Source organism: Oncorhynchus masou, chromosome 29 (genome assembly GCF_036934945.1).
Source record: "Oncorhynchus masou masou isolate Uvic2021 chromosome 29, UVic_Omas_1.1, whole genome shotgun sequence".
Classification (NCBI taxonomy): Eukaryota; Metazoa; Chordata; class Actinopteri; order Salmoniformes; family Salmonidae; genus Oncorhynchus; species Oncorhynchus masou.
Genome location: NC_088240.1, coordinates 60,813,649 through 60,830,967, shown reverse-complemented (window position 1 = coordinate 60,830,967; position 17,319 = coordinate 60,813,649). Strand labels below are relative to the sequence as shown.

The following is a 17,319-nucleotide window of genomic DNA, read 5'->3' as shown; positions in this document are numbered from 1 at the left end:
TTCCAGAATAGTCCTGTGTTTGGCTCCATCCATCTTCCCATCAATTTTAACCATCTTCCCTGTCCCTGCTGAAGAAAAGCAGGCCCAAACCATGATGCTGCCACAACCATGTTTGGCAGTGTGGATGGTGTGGTCAGGGTGATGAGCTGTGTTACTTTTACGCCAAACATAACATTTGCATTGTTGCCAAAAAGTTCAATTTTGGTTTCATCTGACCAGAGCACCTTCTTCCACATGTTTGGAGTGTCTCCCAGGTGGCTTGTGGCAAACTTTAAACGACACTTTTTATGGATATCTTTAAGAAATGGCTTTCTTCTTGCCACTCTTCCATAAAGGCCAGATTTGTGCAATATACGACTGATTGTTGTCCTATGGACAGAGTCTCCCACCTCAGCTGTAGATCTCTGCAGTTCATCCAGAGTGATCATGGGCATCTTGGCTGCATCTCTGATCAGTCTTCTCCTTGTATGAGCTGAAAGTTTAGAGGGACGGTCAGGTCTTGGTAGATTTGCAGTGGTCTGATACTCCTTCCATTTCAATATTATCGCTTGCACAGTGCTCCTTGGGATGTTTAAAGCTTGGGAAATCTTTTTGTATCCAAATCCGGCTTTAAACTTCTTCACAACAGTATCTCGGACCTGCCTGGTGTGTTCCTTGTTCTTCATGATGCTCTCTGCGCTTTTAACGGACCTCTGAGACTATCACATTGCAGGTGCATTTATACGGAGACTTGATTACACACAGCTGGATTGTATTTATCATCATTAGTCATTTAGGTCAACATTGGATCATTCAGAGATCCTCACTGAACTTCTGGAGAGAGTTTGCTGCACTGAAAGTGCAGGGGCAGAATAATTCAGTTTTTGATTTGTTAAAAAAGTTTGAAATATCCAATAAATGTCGTTCCACTTTATGATTGTGTCCCACTTGTTGTTGATTCTTCACAAAAAAATACAGTTTTATATCTTTGTTTCAAGCCTGAAATGTGGCAAAAGGTCGCAAAGTTCAAGGGGGCCGAATACTTTTGCAAGGCACTGTATAATGTCATTTCGAGAGCAATGTTGAGGGAATTTTATTTGAGTCTGAAAAGGATACTCATATTATAGGTAAGATATCCAAAACCTTGCAGAAAGCCTATATAACTGACAATCTCTTAGAAAAAAATATAAAATATTAGAACCAAGACCTAAAAATAACTGATATTGGCACAAGATTAAGCCAGTGTTGGAACATAACTAACATTAAATGACAGTAAACAAAAATGAATGCTTATTCCAGTATAAACTAATGTACACTATGTATTATACGTGAGAAGAAGAAAAATCACAAATTCGATAGCACAATGGCAGAGTCATATCTTAAGTGTAAAACTAACAGTGACTCAATGATTCACGGCTTGTGGGAGTGCTATAAAGTCCAAAGGTTTTGGGCGGAATTAGGTTGGCTGTCAGAAGGTTTACAATATAAATGTACTTTTAATAAGTCTATACGCATATTTCAAGACATGGCATATGAGAGTGCTCGGTGAGATACCCAATGAGTTGGACTGTACTTTTCTCGTCAATCATTTTGAATAAACATTTTCTTAAAAATTGGAAATCAAATGAGCCTCCATAGTTAAGACAGTGGATGAATAAAACACATTATTTAAATATTGAAAAAATATGGGCTACAGAAACAGAAAACTGCAATTCGAGGTCACATGGAATACAGCAGTGGTCACCAACCTTTTCTGAGTCAAGATCACTTTCTGAGTCAAAATGCAAGCCGAGATCTACCGCTCAGACATGACTGAAAAAATGTAAGCCTATGCAACATTAACCAATAAAAAACAGTACCGTAGCAATGAGATTTGTTCAGTAAGCTACAGGCCCAATACATTATTATCATATATTGGCTTTGTTTGAATTGCCTAGCCAATGCATTGTTGTTCATGACATTTTTTATTTGAGGTAGGCTATATGATGATCACACCGGTAATAGAGCCGTTGTTGTATTACTTCTGAGGCATAGCTGAGTGAGCATACACTTGAATCATTTCTTTGTATTTTATTTTACTGGGCTGATGGTGCTTGCATCTGATGGTCAGTCTCAGAGGACGGAAGAGAAGAGAATGAGGGTCCGCCTCAACATCCCTTCTCCCCCTTTCCTCCATTGACAAAATGGGACACCATCTTCCAGCTGATTGGGAAAATCGAGTTGCACCACATTATTTCTTCCTCATGCACAAATTCATGTTGTTACTTCTATGAACTGAGAAAGTGAAACATTTAGAAATGACCCAAGCCACTAATAATAACAACAACGCAAGCCTATAGATACACTTTCTCACTCATTCATTACAGCTGCACTGCTTGTTGTAGAGCTAAGTGGAACAGTGGAGGCTTCTCAGAAGAGGAAGGGGATGACCATCCTCCTCAGTGAATTTCATAAAAATAAAAATTGTAAGTAAACCTTTTTAGATAAAACTATACTAAATATAATCACGTCACCAAATAAGTGATTAAAACTCACTATTTTGCAAAGAAGGTCTACAGTAGCCTCAACAGAACTCTGTAGGTAGCACCATGGTGTAGCCAGAGGTCAGCTAGCTTCCATCCTGCTCTTGGAACATTGACTTCAATATAAAATCTAGGAAGCTTATTGTTCTCATCCCCTTCCATAGACTTACACAGTAATTATGACAACTTCCGGAGGATGTCCTTCAGCCTATCAGAGCTTTTGCAGCATGAACTGACATGTTGTTCACCCAATCAAAGGATCAGAGAATTAATATAGTATTGAAACACAAGCTGCAGCTAGCTAGCACTGCAGTGTATAAAATGTGGTGAGTCGTTGACTCAAAGAGAAAGACAATAGTTGAACAGTTTTGCATTTTTTTTCTTCCCAAAAAAATGTCAAATTCACTTAGTTTCACTTACTTAGCTAGCAAATGCAGCTAGCTAGTTTAGCCTACTGAAACACCCTGCTCAAACAGAGGTAATGCTATGACTTTCCAACACAACACTGAAACTCTTCCAAGTCAAGGTAAGCTTTTGGTATTACCAATTTAATGCCACCGGTGTAACTGCTTACTGACTATACACTAACATTACCGCATGATTCTAGCGGGTTTATTAACACATTAGTTATATTAGCTATGCTGCCTATGACATTACTTTAGCTAATATGGTGACAACGATGTCGGCTGTTTATAGAGCTTTGGCTAGGACAGGTTCTCTCACCTGGTCACATACAGCTGATTTGTTGTGCATTGAAGTCTACAAGCAAAGGGAATAGAAGGACTACAACGTGGCTGTTATGAGAGTGAACTCTGTTTATGCATGATCGGGGGTGTATTCATTCCGTGGATTCTGTTGAAAAACATTTCTTCTTATGGCTTGCGGGCAGTATTTTGACGTCTGGATGAGAAGTGTTCCCAAAGTAAACTGCCTGTTTCTCAGGCCCAGGATATGCATATAATAGATATAGTAGATTTGTATAGAAAGCACTCTAAAGTTTCCAAAACTGTTAAAATAATGTGAGTATAACAGAACTGATATGGCAGGCTTTCTGATATAGTCATGGTTTTAAATGTTTTGAAATCTCATAGTATCAACTTTGCTGTAGCTTTCTTTTATGCCTGCCACGTTACTGCCAACACAGTAATTTGAGCCATCCGATTGGCCAGTGGTAGGCCTATTGGTCACTTGATTTGCTCTCTGGGGCCGCTGGGAAGGCAGAGTTTGTACCTTCACAGCCCGAGACGAATAAAACAAAATAGAAACAAGGCTTTATAGTTGTTTTTTTTACAGAAATGTTTGGCGATCGATTAGGAATGCCTTGGAGATTGACCAATTGATCGCGATCGACCGGTTGGTGACCACTGGTATAGAGTCTTACAAGCACTGGAAATTGAAGCAGTGGGAACACGTCGGTCTGAGCACGTGTGATGTCATCGATGTTTGTGTGTGTCTGTCTATTGTATTGTTCATTTGGGTTTGAAAAATGTAACATTTATCTTACAAAAAAAGGAGTTGCGCAACAATTGAAATCCTGTCAAGTGTATCACATGACAATAAACATACATTGTCTTTCTTACAAATCACACAAGTGTAGTTCATCAAAACACCTAAGTTACACGTTACACTATAACTTGCTGTGGAAAAAAGCCCACACATTATTTGGAAACCTGAGAGGTGGTGTTATAGGTTGAGACTTCTGAGTCATTTGGTTGTTGCAGATGGAAATTGTTTCATTGAATGTGTCAAACTGAAAGAAAAAAAAATCAGAACTTCAACATGCATGATATTTACTACTGAAAGTTGGAGTCAGAAGGGGTAGAGGAATCTGTGTTGTTGACAGTGCTCCAATATGTATAAAATCCCTTAAACAACGTTCTTGTGTTAGATTTGGTATATAACACTTTTAAAAACAGTTTTAGCTGTTGACAGACTTGACATAAGAGAAACATACACTATATATACAAAAGTATGTGGACAACACTTCAAATGAGTCAATTGGAATTGTTAGTTAGATTACTTGTTGGTTATTACTGCATTGTCGGAACTAGAAGCACAAGCATTTCGCTACACTCGCATTAACATCTGCTAACCATGTGTATGTGACAAATAAAATTTGATTTGATGATTTGGCTATTTCAGCCACACCCGTTGCTGACAGGTGTATAAAATAGAGTACACAGCCATGCAATCTACATAGACAAACATTGGCAGAAGAATGACCTTACTGAAGAGCTTAGTGACTTTCAACTTGACACCGTCATAGGATGCCACCTTTACTAGGATTAAATGTCAGTAATTGTGAAAAACTGAGTTTAAATGTATTTGGCTAAGGTGCATGTAAACTTCTGACTTCAATTGTATGTCATAAGCTAACAGTAAAATATACAAATTTAAAACATTGAAGGAAATTGTGAATATGGCTGAGAATTGAACAAAATGTATTGAGTGTTGTCAGTATACAACATCTAGTAAGCTCATAGCTTGTTCCCACTGGCTGCCAGTGTCAAGATGATGATGTAGCTGCCTCCAACATACAGCAGATCAAATAGTTATCCAATCAACACATGCTGCATTTTAACTTTTAATGAGACTATGATCTGTAATCCTAATTCTGTCTCTTTTTCTGTTTCTAACATTTAACAAATGTTAAATGTTATGAAAAATAAAATACTAATATCTTGATTACATAGCTATTCAACCCATGTGTCAATAAATGTTAGAATCACCTTTGGTAGTGATTATAGCTATGAGTCTAATTGGGTAAGTCTTTAAGAGCTTTGCACACCTGGATTGTACAATATTTGCACATTTTTTAAATGTTATTCTTAAAGATCTATCAAGTTGGGTGTTGATCATTGCTAGCCAGTCATTTTCAAGTCTTGCCATAGATTTTCATGTCCATTTAAGTCAAAACTTTAACTAGGCTACTCAGAAACATTTAATATTGTCTTGGTAAGCAACTCCAGTGCATTTGGAAAGTATTCAGACTCCTTGATATTTTCCACATTTTGTTACGTCACAGCCTTATTCTAAAATGGATTAAAAAAAGAAATGTACTCATCAGTCTACACACAATACCCCATAATGACAGTGAAAAGTTTTTTTTTTTGCAAATGTATTTAAACATTTACATAAGTATTCAAACCCGTTGCTATGAGACTCAAAATTGAGCTCAGGTGCATCCTGTTTCCATTGATTATCCTTGATGTTTCTACAACTTGATTGGACTCCACCTGTGGTAAATTCAATTGATTGGACATGATTTGGAAAGGCACACACCTGTCCATATAAAGTCCCACAGTTGATAGTGCATGTCAGAGCAAAAACCAAGCCATGAGGTCAAAAGAATTGTCCGTAAGAGCTCCAAGACAGGACTGTTTCAAGCCACAGATCTGGGGAAGGGTACCAAAACATGTCTGCAGCAATGAAGGTCACCAAGAACACAGTGGCCTCCATCATTCTTAAATTGAAGAAGTTTGGACCCACCAAGACTTCTCCTAGAGCTGGCCACCCGGCCAAACCGAGCAATCGGGAGAGAAGGGCCTTGGTCGGGGATGTGACCAAGAACCTGATGGTCACTCTGACAGAGTTCCAGAGTTCCTCTGTGGAGATGGGATAACCTTCCAGAAGGACAACCACCTCTGCAGCACTCCACCAATCAGGCCTTTATGGTAGAGTGGCCAGACGGAAGCCACTCCTCAGTAAAAGGCACATGACAGCCCGCTTGGAGTTTGCCAAAAGGCATCTAAAGGACTCTCAGACCATGACAAACAAGATTCTGTGGTCTGATGAAACCAAGATTGAATTCTTTGGCCTGAATGCCAAGCGTCACGTCTGGAGGAAACCTGGCACCATCCCTAAGGTGAAGCTTGGTGGTGGCAGCATTATTCTGTGGGGAAGTTTTCCAGTGGCAGGGACTGGGAGACTAGTCAGGATCAAGGGAAAGATGAATGGAACAAAGTACAGAGAGATCCTTGATGAAAACCTGCTCCAGATTGCTCAGGACCTCAGACTGGGTTGAAGGTTCACCTTCCAACAGGACAATGACCCTGAGCACACAGTCAAGATAATGCAGGAGTGGCTTCGGGACAAGCCTCTGAATGTCCTTGAGTTGCCCAGCCAGAGCCCGGACTTGAACCCGAACAAACTTCTCTGGAGAGACCTGAAAATAGCTGAGCAGTGACACTCCCCATCCAACCTGACAGAGCTTGAGAGGGTCTGCAGAGAAGAATGGGAGAAACTCCCCAAGCTTGTAGCTTCATACCCTAGAAGACTTGAGTCTGTAATCGCTGCCAAATCATTGCCAAAGGTGCTCAACAAAGTACTGAGTAAAGGGTCTGAATTCTTATGTAAATGCATATTCCGTTTTTTTATTTTTAATACATTTGCACAACAAAAACTGTTCACTTTCACCAATCCAAAATTAAATCTAGAATCGGCTTCCTATGTCGCAACAAAGCATCCTTCACTCATGCTGCCAAACATACCCTCGTAAAACTGACCATCCTACCGATCCTCGACTTCGGCAATGTCATCTATAAAATAGCCTCCAACACCCTACTCAACAAATTGGATGCAGTCCATCACAGTGCCATCCGTTTTGTCACCAAAGCCCCATATACTACCCACCACTGCGACCTGTACGCTTGTAGGTTGGCCCTCACTTCATACTCGTCGCCCAACACACTGGCTACAGGTCATCTACAAGTCTCTGCTAGGTAAAGCCCCACCTTATCTCAGCTCACTGGTCACCATAGCAGCACCCACTCGTAGCATGCGCTCCAGCAGGTATATCTCACTGGTCACCCCCAAAGCCAATTCGTCCTTTGGTCACCTTTCCTTCCAGTTCTCTGTTGTTAATGCCTGGAATGAACTGCAAAAATCACTGAAGCTGGAGACTCACATCTCCCTCACTTGCTTTAAGCATCAGCTGTCAGAGCAGCTTACAGATCACTGCACCTGTACATAGCCCATCTATCTACCTCATCCCCATACTGTATTTATTTATTTATCTTGCTCCTTTGCGCCCCAGTATCACGACTTGCACATTCATCTTCTGCACATCTTCCATTCCAGTGTTTAATTGCTATATTGTAATTACTTCGCCACCATGGCCTATTTATTACCTTAACTCCCTTATCTTACTTCATTTGCACTCACTGTATATAGACTTTTGTTTAATTTTTTTCTACTGTATTTACTGTATGTTTTGTTTATTCCATGCGTAACTCTGTTGTTGTTTTATGTGTCAAATTGCTATGCTTTATCTTGGCCAGGTCACAGTTGCAAATGAGAACTTGTTCTCAACTAGCCTACCTGGTTAAATAAAGGTGAAATTAAAACGTTCTGAATGCACTGTATATCTGGCATTGTCAGTCTTACTATCTCCTGTCTTATCTGCTTAGAACAAGAAGGGCTGTGAGCAGAGTCAGAAGCACGGTGATGGGGACCAGGAGGATGGCCACGAACAGGAAAACTGGTTCAGGAAGCACCTTCTCTACTTATGAAAAACACAAGAGGAACAGATAGGGGTGGCGTCAGTCATTGAGTGGTATTGCAGATACGGAGAGAGAGAGCTACATTTCATTGCTATGCACCGACCCAAATGGCTGTATACTGTATGATAAACCTGGATTTAAGTCGACTTGGCAGTCTTCAGTAGATGTGACACACTGTAACTGTACGGTCTGTGTACGTAATGACAAAACACTACCTGGCGTCTCAAGCGGCTGTTCGAAGGGCTGGCTCATTATCATAGTGGAGCCCAGGTGGATTTGACACTCATAATTCTTTCCCTTCTCCAAGGGGAGGATCACAGACAGGGTAACAGGCAGTGACATGCTGGGGTGAAGAGGATCAATGGTCTTTTGGAATACTTTAGATCCGTCTTGTAGCAAGGATAAGAAAAACCCATCATCCCGGGAAACATTCACAGCACACATGAGTTGGGTCTCATTCTCAGGGTCAAGCCCAAAGTACATCAAATCTGTTTTAGACACACAGAAAGACACACACATTTGTATCATAACATGGTCTGGTATAGGAAATGAAAAGCGGCAATTAGTGGACAACATGACAAAAGCATAGAAATTGTATCATTACCATGTATCAACAGCTTAACGCCGCTCCCTTTCGTCCTCTTATCTTGTTTGGCGGCCCTATAAGACAGTTTACACTCATACTTTCCACTGCTATCCTCCCACTGGACATTCTTCAGAAGTACAGATCTGTTCGGTGAGTTGCGGTCACTGTCCAGAACCTCCACACGACCCTTGTACGGTGACTCTGGATCAGGCCACAGTCTTGTCATTTGAGTCAAACTTGTAATTTTATGCCAGTAGAGAATGGGATTCTTTGCCACCTGCTGGTCTGGAGTGTGGATGAAGTGGCAGTCCATTGAGGCATTCTGAGACAGTTTATACACAACCTCATCAGGTTTCTGGGTAACTGTCTGGGCCCAGGCTCCTGAGAAAGAAAGTGTATATGGAGGCTCTATGATGAGTCTGAAATTATTGGAAGCCTTGATAAAGATGAGCAAAAAAGACTGCATCATACAAATATTGAGATTTATTGTATACTCCAAAAAAATGGGAAATTATATTATGTCATGCTAATACAATTTCTCAGAGAAAAAATATTTTATTTAACTTCTTATGGCTGCAGGGGCAGTATTGAGAAGCTTGGATGAAAGGTGCTGTCACACCCTGACCATAGTTTGTTTTGTATGTTTCTATGTTTTGTTTGGTCAGGGTGTGATCTGAGTGGGCATTCTATGTTGTGTGTCTAGTTTGTCTGTTTCTGTGTTTGGCCTGATATGGTTCTCAATCAGAGGCAGGTGTTAGTCATTGTCTCTGATTGGGAACCATATTTAGGTAGCCTGTTTGGTGTTGGGGTTTGTGGGTGATTGTTCCTGTCTCTGCACCAGATAGGGCTCTTTTGGTTTTTCACATTTCTTGGTTTTGTTAGTCTATTCATGTATAGTTTCTTTATTAAAGAACCATGAATAATAACCACGCTGCGTTTTGGTCCGCCTCTCCTTCTACACAAGAAAACCGTTACAGGTGCACAGAGGTGCCCATATTCAACGGCCTGCTCCACAGTCATAGTTGCTAATATTTGAATAGTATTATTAGTATTGGATAGGAAACACTCTGAAGTTTCTAAAATTGTTTGAATTATGTCTGTGAGTATAACAGAACTCATATAGCAGGCAAAAACCTGAAATTCCACTTCTTGTTAGTTTTTTTCTGGTGGTGGCAGATTTTCAACCAAGCTCTCATTGAAATTACAGTGAGATATGGATGCATTTTCACTTCCTACACCTTCCACTAATGTCAACAGTCAATAGAACTTTGTCTGATGACTAATGTGAAGGGGGGTCGAATGAGACAGGAAATAGTCACCACTGACACGAGTTGACCATGCATTCACTATGCGCGTTCACAGGGGAAGCACCTGCGTTCCACCAGTCATCTGAAGTCATTCTAATTCTCCGGTTGGAACGTTATTCAAGATATATGTAAACAACATTCTAAAGATTGATGCAGTACATCGTTTGACATGTTTCTACTGACTGTTACGGACCTTTTGGACATTTCGTCACGTTATTGTGGACGCGCTATGTGACTTTGGAATTGTTTACCAAACGCGCTAATTGGACATAAATAACAGACATTTTCGAACAAATCAAGCATTTATTGTGGACCTGGGATTGCTAGGACTGCATTCTGATGAAGTTCATCAAAGGAAACATTTATCATGTATTTTCTGGTTTCTGTTGACTCCAACATGGCGGCTAATTTTCTTCTGTTCTGAGCGCCGTTTCAGATTATTGCGTGTGTTGCTTTTTCCGTAAACTTTTTTTGAAATCTGACACAGCGGTTACATTAAGGAGAGGTATATCTATAATTCCATGTGCATAACTTGTATTATCTACATTTATGATGAGTATTTTGGTTGAAACGATGTGGCTATGCAAAATCACTTGATGTTTTTGGAACTAGTGAATCTAATAAGTCAATGTAAACTCCAGCTTTTTTGATATAAATATGAACTTTATCAAACAAAACATGCATGCATTGTGTAACATGAACTCCTATGAGTGTCATCTGATGAAGATAATTCAAGGTTAGTGATTCATTTTATCTTAATTTCTGCTTTTTGTGAATGCTATATTTTGCTGGAAAATGGCCGTGCTTATTGTGGTTTGGTGGAGACCTAACAATCGTTTGTAGTACTTTCGCTGAAAGGCCTATTTGAAATCGGACACTTTGGTGGGATTAACAACAAGATTACCATTAAAATGATATGAGACACATGTATGTTTTAGGAATTGTAATTATGAGATTCCTTTTTTTTCTCACTGGTAGTTATCATATCGATCCCGGTATTGGGATTGCAGCCATAACAAAAAAAGTTGTGTAAAATAATTTGTGCGTATAGTGTTTTGCTATAATGCAGCATTTCTGTATGGTGCACTCAATGTATTGTAGTTTAGTAGCCAGCCTAGGTTACTGCTCAAATGTTGCTGTAATAGGCCTACATGATACAACTTTGCATGGTGTTTTGTTGCAGGTTTTGTTTGTTTTTTAGGTATTCAATATCAAGCTTTAAAAACCAAGAAACCAGACTGCAACATTTTAGTAGTGTCATGCCCTGACCTTAGTTATTTTGGTTAGTTCAGGGTGTGCTAGCCCATTAGCCACCTTTTGACTGACTTCATTGCCCTTACTCGTTTGATTATATTGACATTCCCAGCCTTAATTACAGTAGTCCGTTTTTGTTCAAAAGATTTGAGTAATTGAAACTGAAACAGAAACAGTGTATCCCGAACATTTGGAGGCAGCAAACAATGTACCAAGCCAGTTGTGATTTACAACGTGATAGCAATATTTTTTGGACTACCAAGAAATGTATTGGTGAATTATACTGAACAAAAATATAAAACGTGACCTACAACAATTTCAAAGATTTTACATAGAAATCAGTCAATACATTCATTTGGCCCTAATCTATGGATTTCACATGACTGGGAATGCAGATATTCTGAGATTTTGTGACCAACAATCATTTGTTGGTCACATATACCTTTTTCCCATGGATCAGAAAACCAGTCAGTATCTAATGTGACCACCATTTGCATCATGCAGTGTGACACATCTCAATCGTATAGAGTTTGCATAGTAGTTAAAACGCTGTCCAATTCACTTTAAACTGAGATCAATTATGTTTTAAAGTCTGTTAATATAGATAACATTTTGGTAAACAAAATATCTTTCTCTGAGGAATTGTATTACTATAAAATAACAATTTAATTTTTTTAGGAGCATACAATATAATAATTATGCTATTTAGCAGATGCTTTATACAAAGCGACTTACAGTCATGCGTGCATACATTTTATGGAAGGGTGTTCCCTGGAATCAAACAATACGCTGGAGTTATAAGTGCCATGCTCTACCAACTGAGCAAAGGACCACTATATACACTGAGTATACCAAACATTAGGAACACCTTCCTATTATTGAGTTGCACGGATACCATTGACACGGATGCTACCCTACCAGACTGTTTTGCTAGTACAGACAGGAATATGTTCCATGATTCATCCAATGGCATTGAGGAGCATACCACCTCAGTCACCGGCTTCATCAATAAGTGCATTGAGGACGTCGTCCCCACAGTGACCGTACGTACATATTCCAACCAGAAGCCATGGATTACAGGCAACATCCGATTCGAGCTAAAGGCTAGATCTGCCGATTATCAAGGAGCGGGACACTAATCCAGACGCCTACAAGAAATCCCGCTATGCCCTCAGACAAACCATCAAACAAACAAAGATTCGATACAGGTGCTCGTTGGATGTGGCAGGGCTAGCAAATTATTACGAACTACAAAGGGAAACCCAGACACAAGCTGCCTAGTGACGCAAGCCTACCAGACGAGCTAAATGCCTTCTATGTTCGCTTTGAGGCAAGCAATGTATGAGAGCACCAGCTGTTCCAGACAACTGTGTGATCACACTTTCCATAGCCGACGTGAGCAAGACCTTAAAACAGGTCAACATTCACAAGACTGAAGGGGAAGACAGATTACCAGGGCGTGTACTCAAAGCATGCGCAGACCAACTGTCTTCACCGATATTCTCAACCTCTCCCTGACAGTCTGTAATAGCTACATATTGCAAGCAGATCACCATAGTCCCTGTGCACAAGAATGCAAAGGTAACCTGCCTAAATCACTACTGCCCGTAGCACTCTTTACATTTTTGTATTTTACCAGGCAAGTTGACTGAGAACACATTCTCATGTACAGCAACAACCTGGGGAATAGTTACATGGGAGATGAGCCAATTGTAAACTGGGGATTGTTAGGTGACCATGATGATATGAGGGCCAGATTGAGAATTTAAGCCAGGACACCAGGGTTAACACCCCTACCCTTACGAAAAATGCCATTGGATCTTTAGTGACCACAGAGAGTTAGGACACCCATTTAACGTCCCATCTGAAAGACGGCCCCTACACAGGGCAATCTCCCCAATCACTGCCCTGGGATATTTTTTTTAGACCAGAGGAAAGGGTGCCTTCTACTGGCCCTCCAGCACCACTTGCAGCAACATCTGGTCTCCCATCCAGGGACCTACCGGGACCAACCCTGCTTAGCTTCAGAAGCAAGCCAGCAGTGCGATGCATGGTGGTATGATGCTATCTACTGATTGAGGTTGGTAGCCATGAAGTGCTTTGAAAGGCTGGTCATGGCTCACTTCAACGGCATCATCCAGGAAACCCTAGACCCACTCCAATTCGCGTACCGCCCCAACAGATGACACAATCTCAATCGCACTCCACACTGCCCTTTCCCACCTGAACAAAAGGAACATGTATGTGAGAATGCTGTTCATTGACTACAGCTCAGCGTTCAACAACATAGTGCCCAAAGCTCATCAGTTAAGGACCCTGGGACTAAACACCTCCCTCTGCAACTGGATCCTGAACTTCCTTACGGGCCGCCCCCAGGTGGTAAGGGTGGGCAACAACACATCTGCCACGCTGATTCTCACTACTGGGGACCCTCAGGGGTGCGTGCTTCGTCCCCTCCTGTACTCCCTGTTCACTCACGGCCAAGCACGACTCCAACACCATCATTACGTTTTCTGACGACACAACGCTGAGACATCCTAAAAGGAGGTCAGCTACCTGGCAGTGTAGTGCCAAGACAACAACCTCTCCCTCAATGTGAACAAGACAAAGGAGATGATCATGGACTACAAGAAAAGGAGGGCCGAAGAGGCCCCCATTAATATCGACGGGGCTATAGTTGAGCGGGTCGAGAGTTTCAAGTTCTTTGGTGTCCACATCACCAACAAACTATCATGGTCCAAACACACCGAGACAGTCGTGAAGAGGGCACGACAACACCTTTTCCCCTTCAGGAGACTGAAAAGATTTGGCATGGGTCCCCAGATCTTAAAAACGTTCTATAGCTGCACCTTCGAGAGTATCCTGACTGGTTACATCACCACCTGGTATGGCAAATGCTTGGCATCCGACCGTAAGGCGCTACAAAGGGTAGTGCGTACAGCCCAATACATCACTGGGACCAAGTTTCCTGCCCTCCAGGACCTATATACTAGGCGGTGTTAGAGGAAAATGCCAAAAATTTCAATCTCCAGTCACCAAGGCTTAGACTTCTCTCTAAGCCAAGCGGTCCAAAAGGCTCCTTAACAGCTTCTACTCCCAAGCCATAAGACTGCCGAACAATTAATCAAATGGCCACCTGGACTATTTACATGAACCCCCCGCCCTTGTTTTTACACTGCTGCTACTTGCTGTTTATTATCAATGCATAGTCACTTTACCCCTACCTACTTGTATGAATTAACTTGACTAACCTGTAGCCTTGCGCATTGACTCAGTACCGGTACCCCTTTTATATAGCCTCGTTATTGTTATGTAATCTTGTGTTAATTTAATTGTTTACTTTAGTTAATCTAGCAAATATTTTCTTACCTCTATTTCTTGAACTGCATTGTTGGTTAAGGGCTTGTAAGTTAGCATTTCATGTGACAAATAAAATTTGAATCGATTTTAAATTTGGTTTGAATTGTCTCAAGGCTTAAAAATCATTCTTTAACCTGTTTCCTCCCCTTAATGTACACTGATTGAAGTGGAGTTAACAAGTGACATCAAACAGGGATCATAGCTTTCACCTGGTTAGTATATGTCATGTTCTTAATGTTTTGTATACTCAGTGTATATAGCTCAGTATTTGTATTATTTATTTGATAGTCTTTTTTGCTGATCTTTATCAAGGGTGCCAATATTTTCAGATGTGACTGTACCTGAAACTAGCCATGATATTTACTTGTGACAGACTTAACATAGCCACAAACTGTATATTAAGAATAAACTATGTGCTTATAATGGTTTAGTAATAATTAAGGAGTCAGAATTATTTAAAACATTAAAAGGTGCAGTCAAAAACATGGTTTCATATACATTTCCACACTATGAAGTAGGAATAATACTGTGAAAATGATGATAATGCCCTTTCAGTGTAAGAGCTGCTTGAAAATTTCTTGGTCAGATGGAGTTTGCGCCTGCCTGGTGACATAACCATTCTGTCAATTAGTTAATAGACCAATAAGAAAGAGAGATCCAAACCTCTGCCAATAACAGCTAGGTTTCAGTTCTCCCCTCCTACTCAGTCCACTCCTAGCAAAGTTATTGAAAAATTGCTCTTTGCTAAGAAGTTACTTTTTGAAAAAAATATATAACATTTTGATTGAAAAAAAGTCAGTTACTTAATTGTTACCCAGAAATGATTTAATATTGAGGTTAAAAAAAACAGCTGCATTGGACCTTTAATCCATTTTGCCAAAACATTTAAAAGGTGGTAAAAGTTTAAGGAGCTTCAAAAATCTTACCTGCAGCGATGAGGGCAATACTTAGAATGTTCCACAAATCTCTCTTTGAATTTGAGGTCATCAAAACCTTTGCCATCTTCCTTTTTACCACAATAATTACCTGATTAGACTTTAATCAGCACAGACAAAAGTGATAATACAAGCTGTGCTGAAAATTATCATTTCCTGTCTCTGTCTGTATGGTTAAGTTTCGTAATCTATTGTAGAGAACGTCATAGGAAACACACCCACTGAAAAAGTTGGGCTGATCTGTGACTCACTGATATCTTTCCAGTCAGAGGATTGAAGGGACATTTCACTCAAAAACAATTTGGGCATTTTATTCATTAACCCACTGTTGATACAGTCCCAAAAATATATAGTTTTTGAGTGAAATTGACCTTTAAGGTAACCTCAGAGTTACACCTAATAGTGAACTTTGTTTCCAGAGGACACCTGAGATGTAAAAACTAGGTGGCAGTATGCACCCTTTCAGTTTATCTACCAACTCATGGAAGTAGTAGAAGAAAATTGACCACTTCAAAATGGAAATTGCCTCAGTTGCGCACACACATACACCACAATGGGATGTACACCAACCTGAAACACAATGTTTTGGTGCGGATTGTTCTGCCCTTTGCATTTCAGACCAAAGTGAGACCATCTTAAAGCTCACTATAGACCTATAAAAACAGGTTAGCCTTTACAAAGTCTTTGGATGGATTTGCAGTATGACTATACTGTGTTCTGTTATTTATTTGTCTTTTCCAGTCCTAACTGAATGGGCAATTTGTGTATTTACAGTGTGATTGTGTGTTCTGTTTCTCCTGTCTCTGTCCTCCATAGAGGCACAGCCCCCTACTGGTTTAAGTCTCCATTTTCCCATCTTCCCAAAAAGCGTGTGTGAGTTAATCAAAATGACCAGTAATGACTAGTGCTTTCTAACATTTCGCCATACTTTGTCAATCACTGCAGCTGATAGCATAGCACATACTCAACTTCTACTTGACGATAATCAGCGGCATCCATCAATGTCAAATCAAATGTTATTGGTTATATACACATATTTAGCAAATGCGGATGTAGCTAAATTGTTGTGTTCCTGGCTCCAACAGCGCAGTAATATCTAAGAATTCACAATAATACACACATCTAAAAGTAAAAAAAATGGAATTACGAAATATAAATATTAGGACCAACAAAGTCGGAGTCCGGAGTGTGTGTGTGTGTGTGTGTGTGTGTGTGTGTGTGTGTGTGTGTGTGTGTGTGTGTGTGTATATATATATATATATATATATATATATATATAGTACCAGTCAAAAGCTTGGACGCACCTATTCATTCCTGTTTTTTTACACATTGTAGTATAATAGTGAAGATATCAAACTATGAAATAACGCATATAGAATCACGTAGTAGCCAAAAAAAAAAGTGTTAAACAAATCCAAATATATTTTATATTTGAGATTCTTCAAAGTAGCCACCCTTTGCCTTCATTACAGCTTTGCACACTCTTGGCATTCTCTCAATCAGCTTCATGAAGTAGTCACCTGGAATGCATTTTAATTAACAGATGTGCCTTGCTCAAAGTTAAATTGTGAAATTTCTTTCCTTCTTAAGGCTCAGACCCTTTTTTTCTTCTTCAATTGTTGCCTGAAATGACATACCTCTAGCTCAGGACCTGAAGCAAGGATATGTATATTCTTGATACAATTTGAAAGGAAACACTGGAATTTTGAAAGTTAATATAGGATAAGATAATACATTTAAGCTGGTTAAAGATAATACAAAGAAAAAAACATGCGTTGTCTTTTTTCTCTCCATCTTTGAAATGCAAGAGAGAGGCCATTGTCTGATTTAGGACTCTAGGCACAATTTAGATTTTGGCCACTAGATGGCAGCAGT

The 17,319-nt window shown here is 40.0% G+C and overlaps 1 protein-coding gene and 1 long non-coding RNA gene across 2 annotated transcripts; one reads left to right on the top strand and one right to left on the bottom strand.

Annotated features, from left to right (window-relative positions):
• Nucleotides 1–2,791: 2,791 nt before the first annotated feature.
• LOC135520158 (uncharacterized) lies at nt 2,792–9,514 on the top strand. Its single transcript, XR_010452356.1, has 2 exons — nt 2,792–3,027; nt 7,910–9,514. It is a non-coding gene; the product is annotated as an uncharacterized LOC135520158 (long non-coding RNA).
• Nucleotides 4,028–15,594, bottom strand: LOC135520157 (uncharacterized). The gene is made up of 4 exons (XM_064945514.1): nt 15,436–15,594; nt 8,607–8,969; nt 8,218–8,490; nt 4,028–8,001 (listed from the first exon to the last, which is right to left on the bottom strand). Exons 1-4 carry the CDS (start codon nt 15,509–15,511, stop codon nt 7,898–7,900), a joined length of 816 nt encoding a protein of 271 aa, XP_064801586.1. The 5' UTR covers nt 15,512–15,594; the 3' UTR covers nt 4,028–7,897.
• Between the last annotated feature and the right edge of the window lie 1,725 nt (nt 15,595–17,319).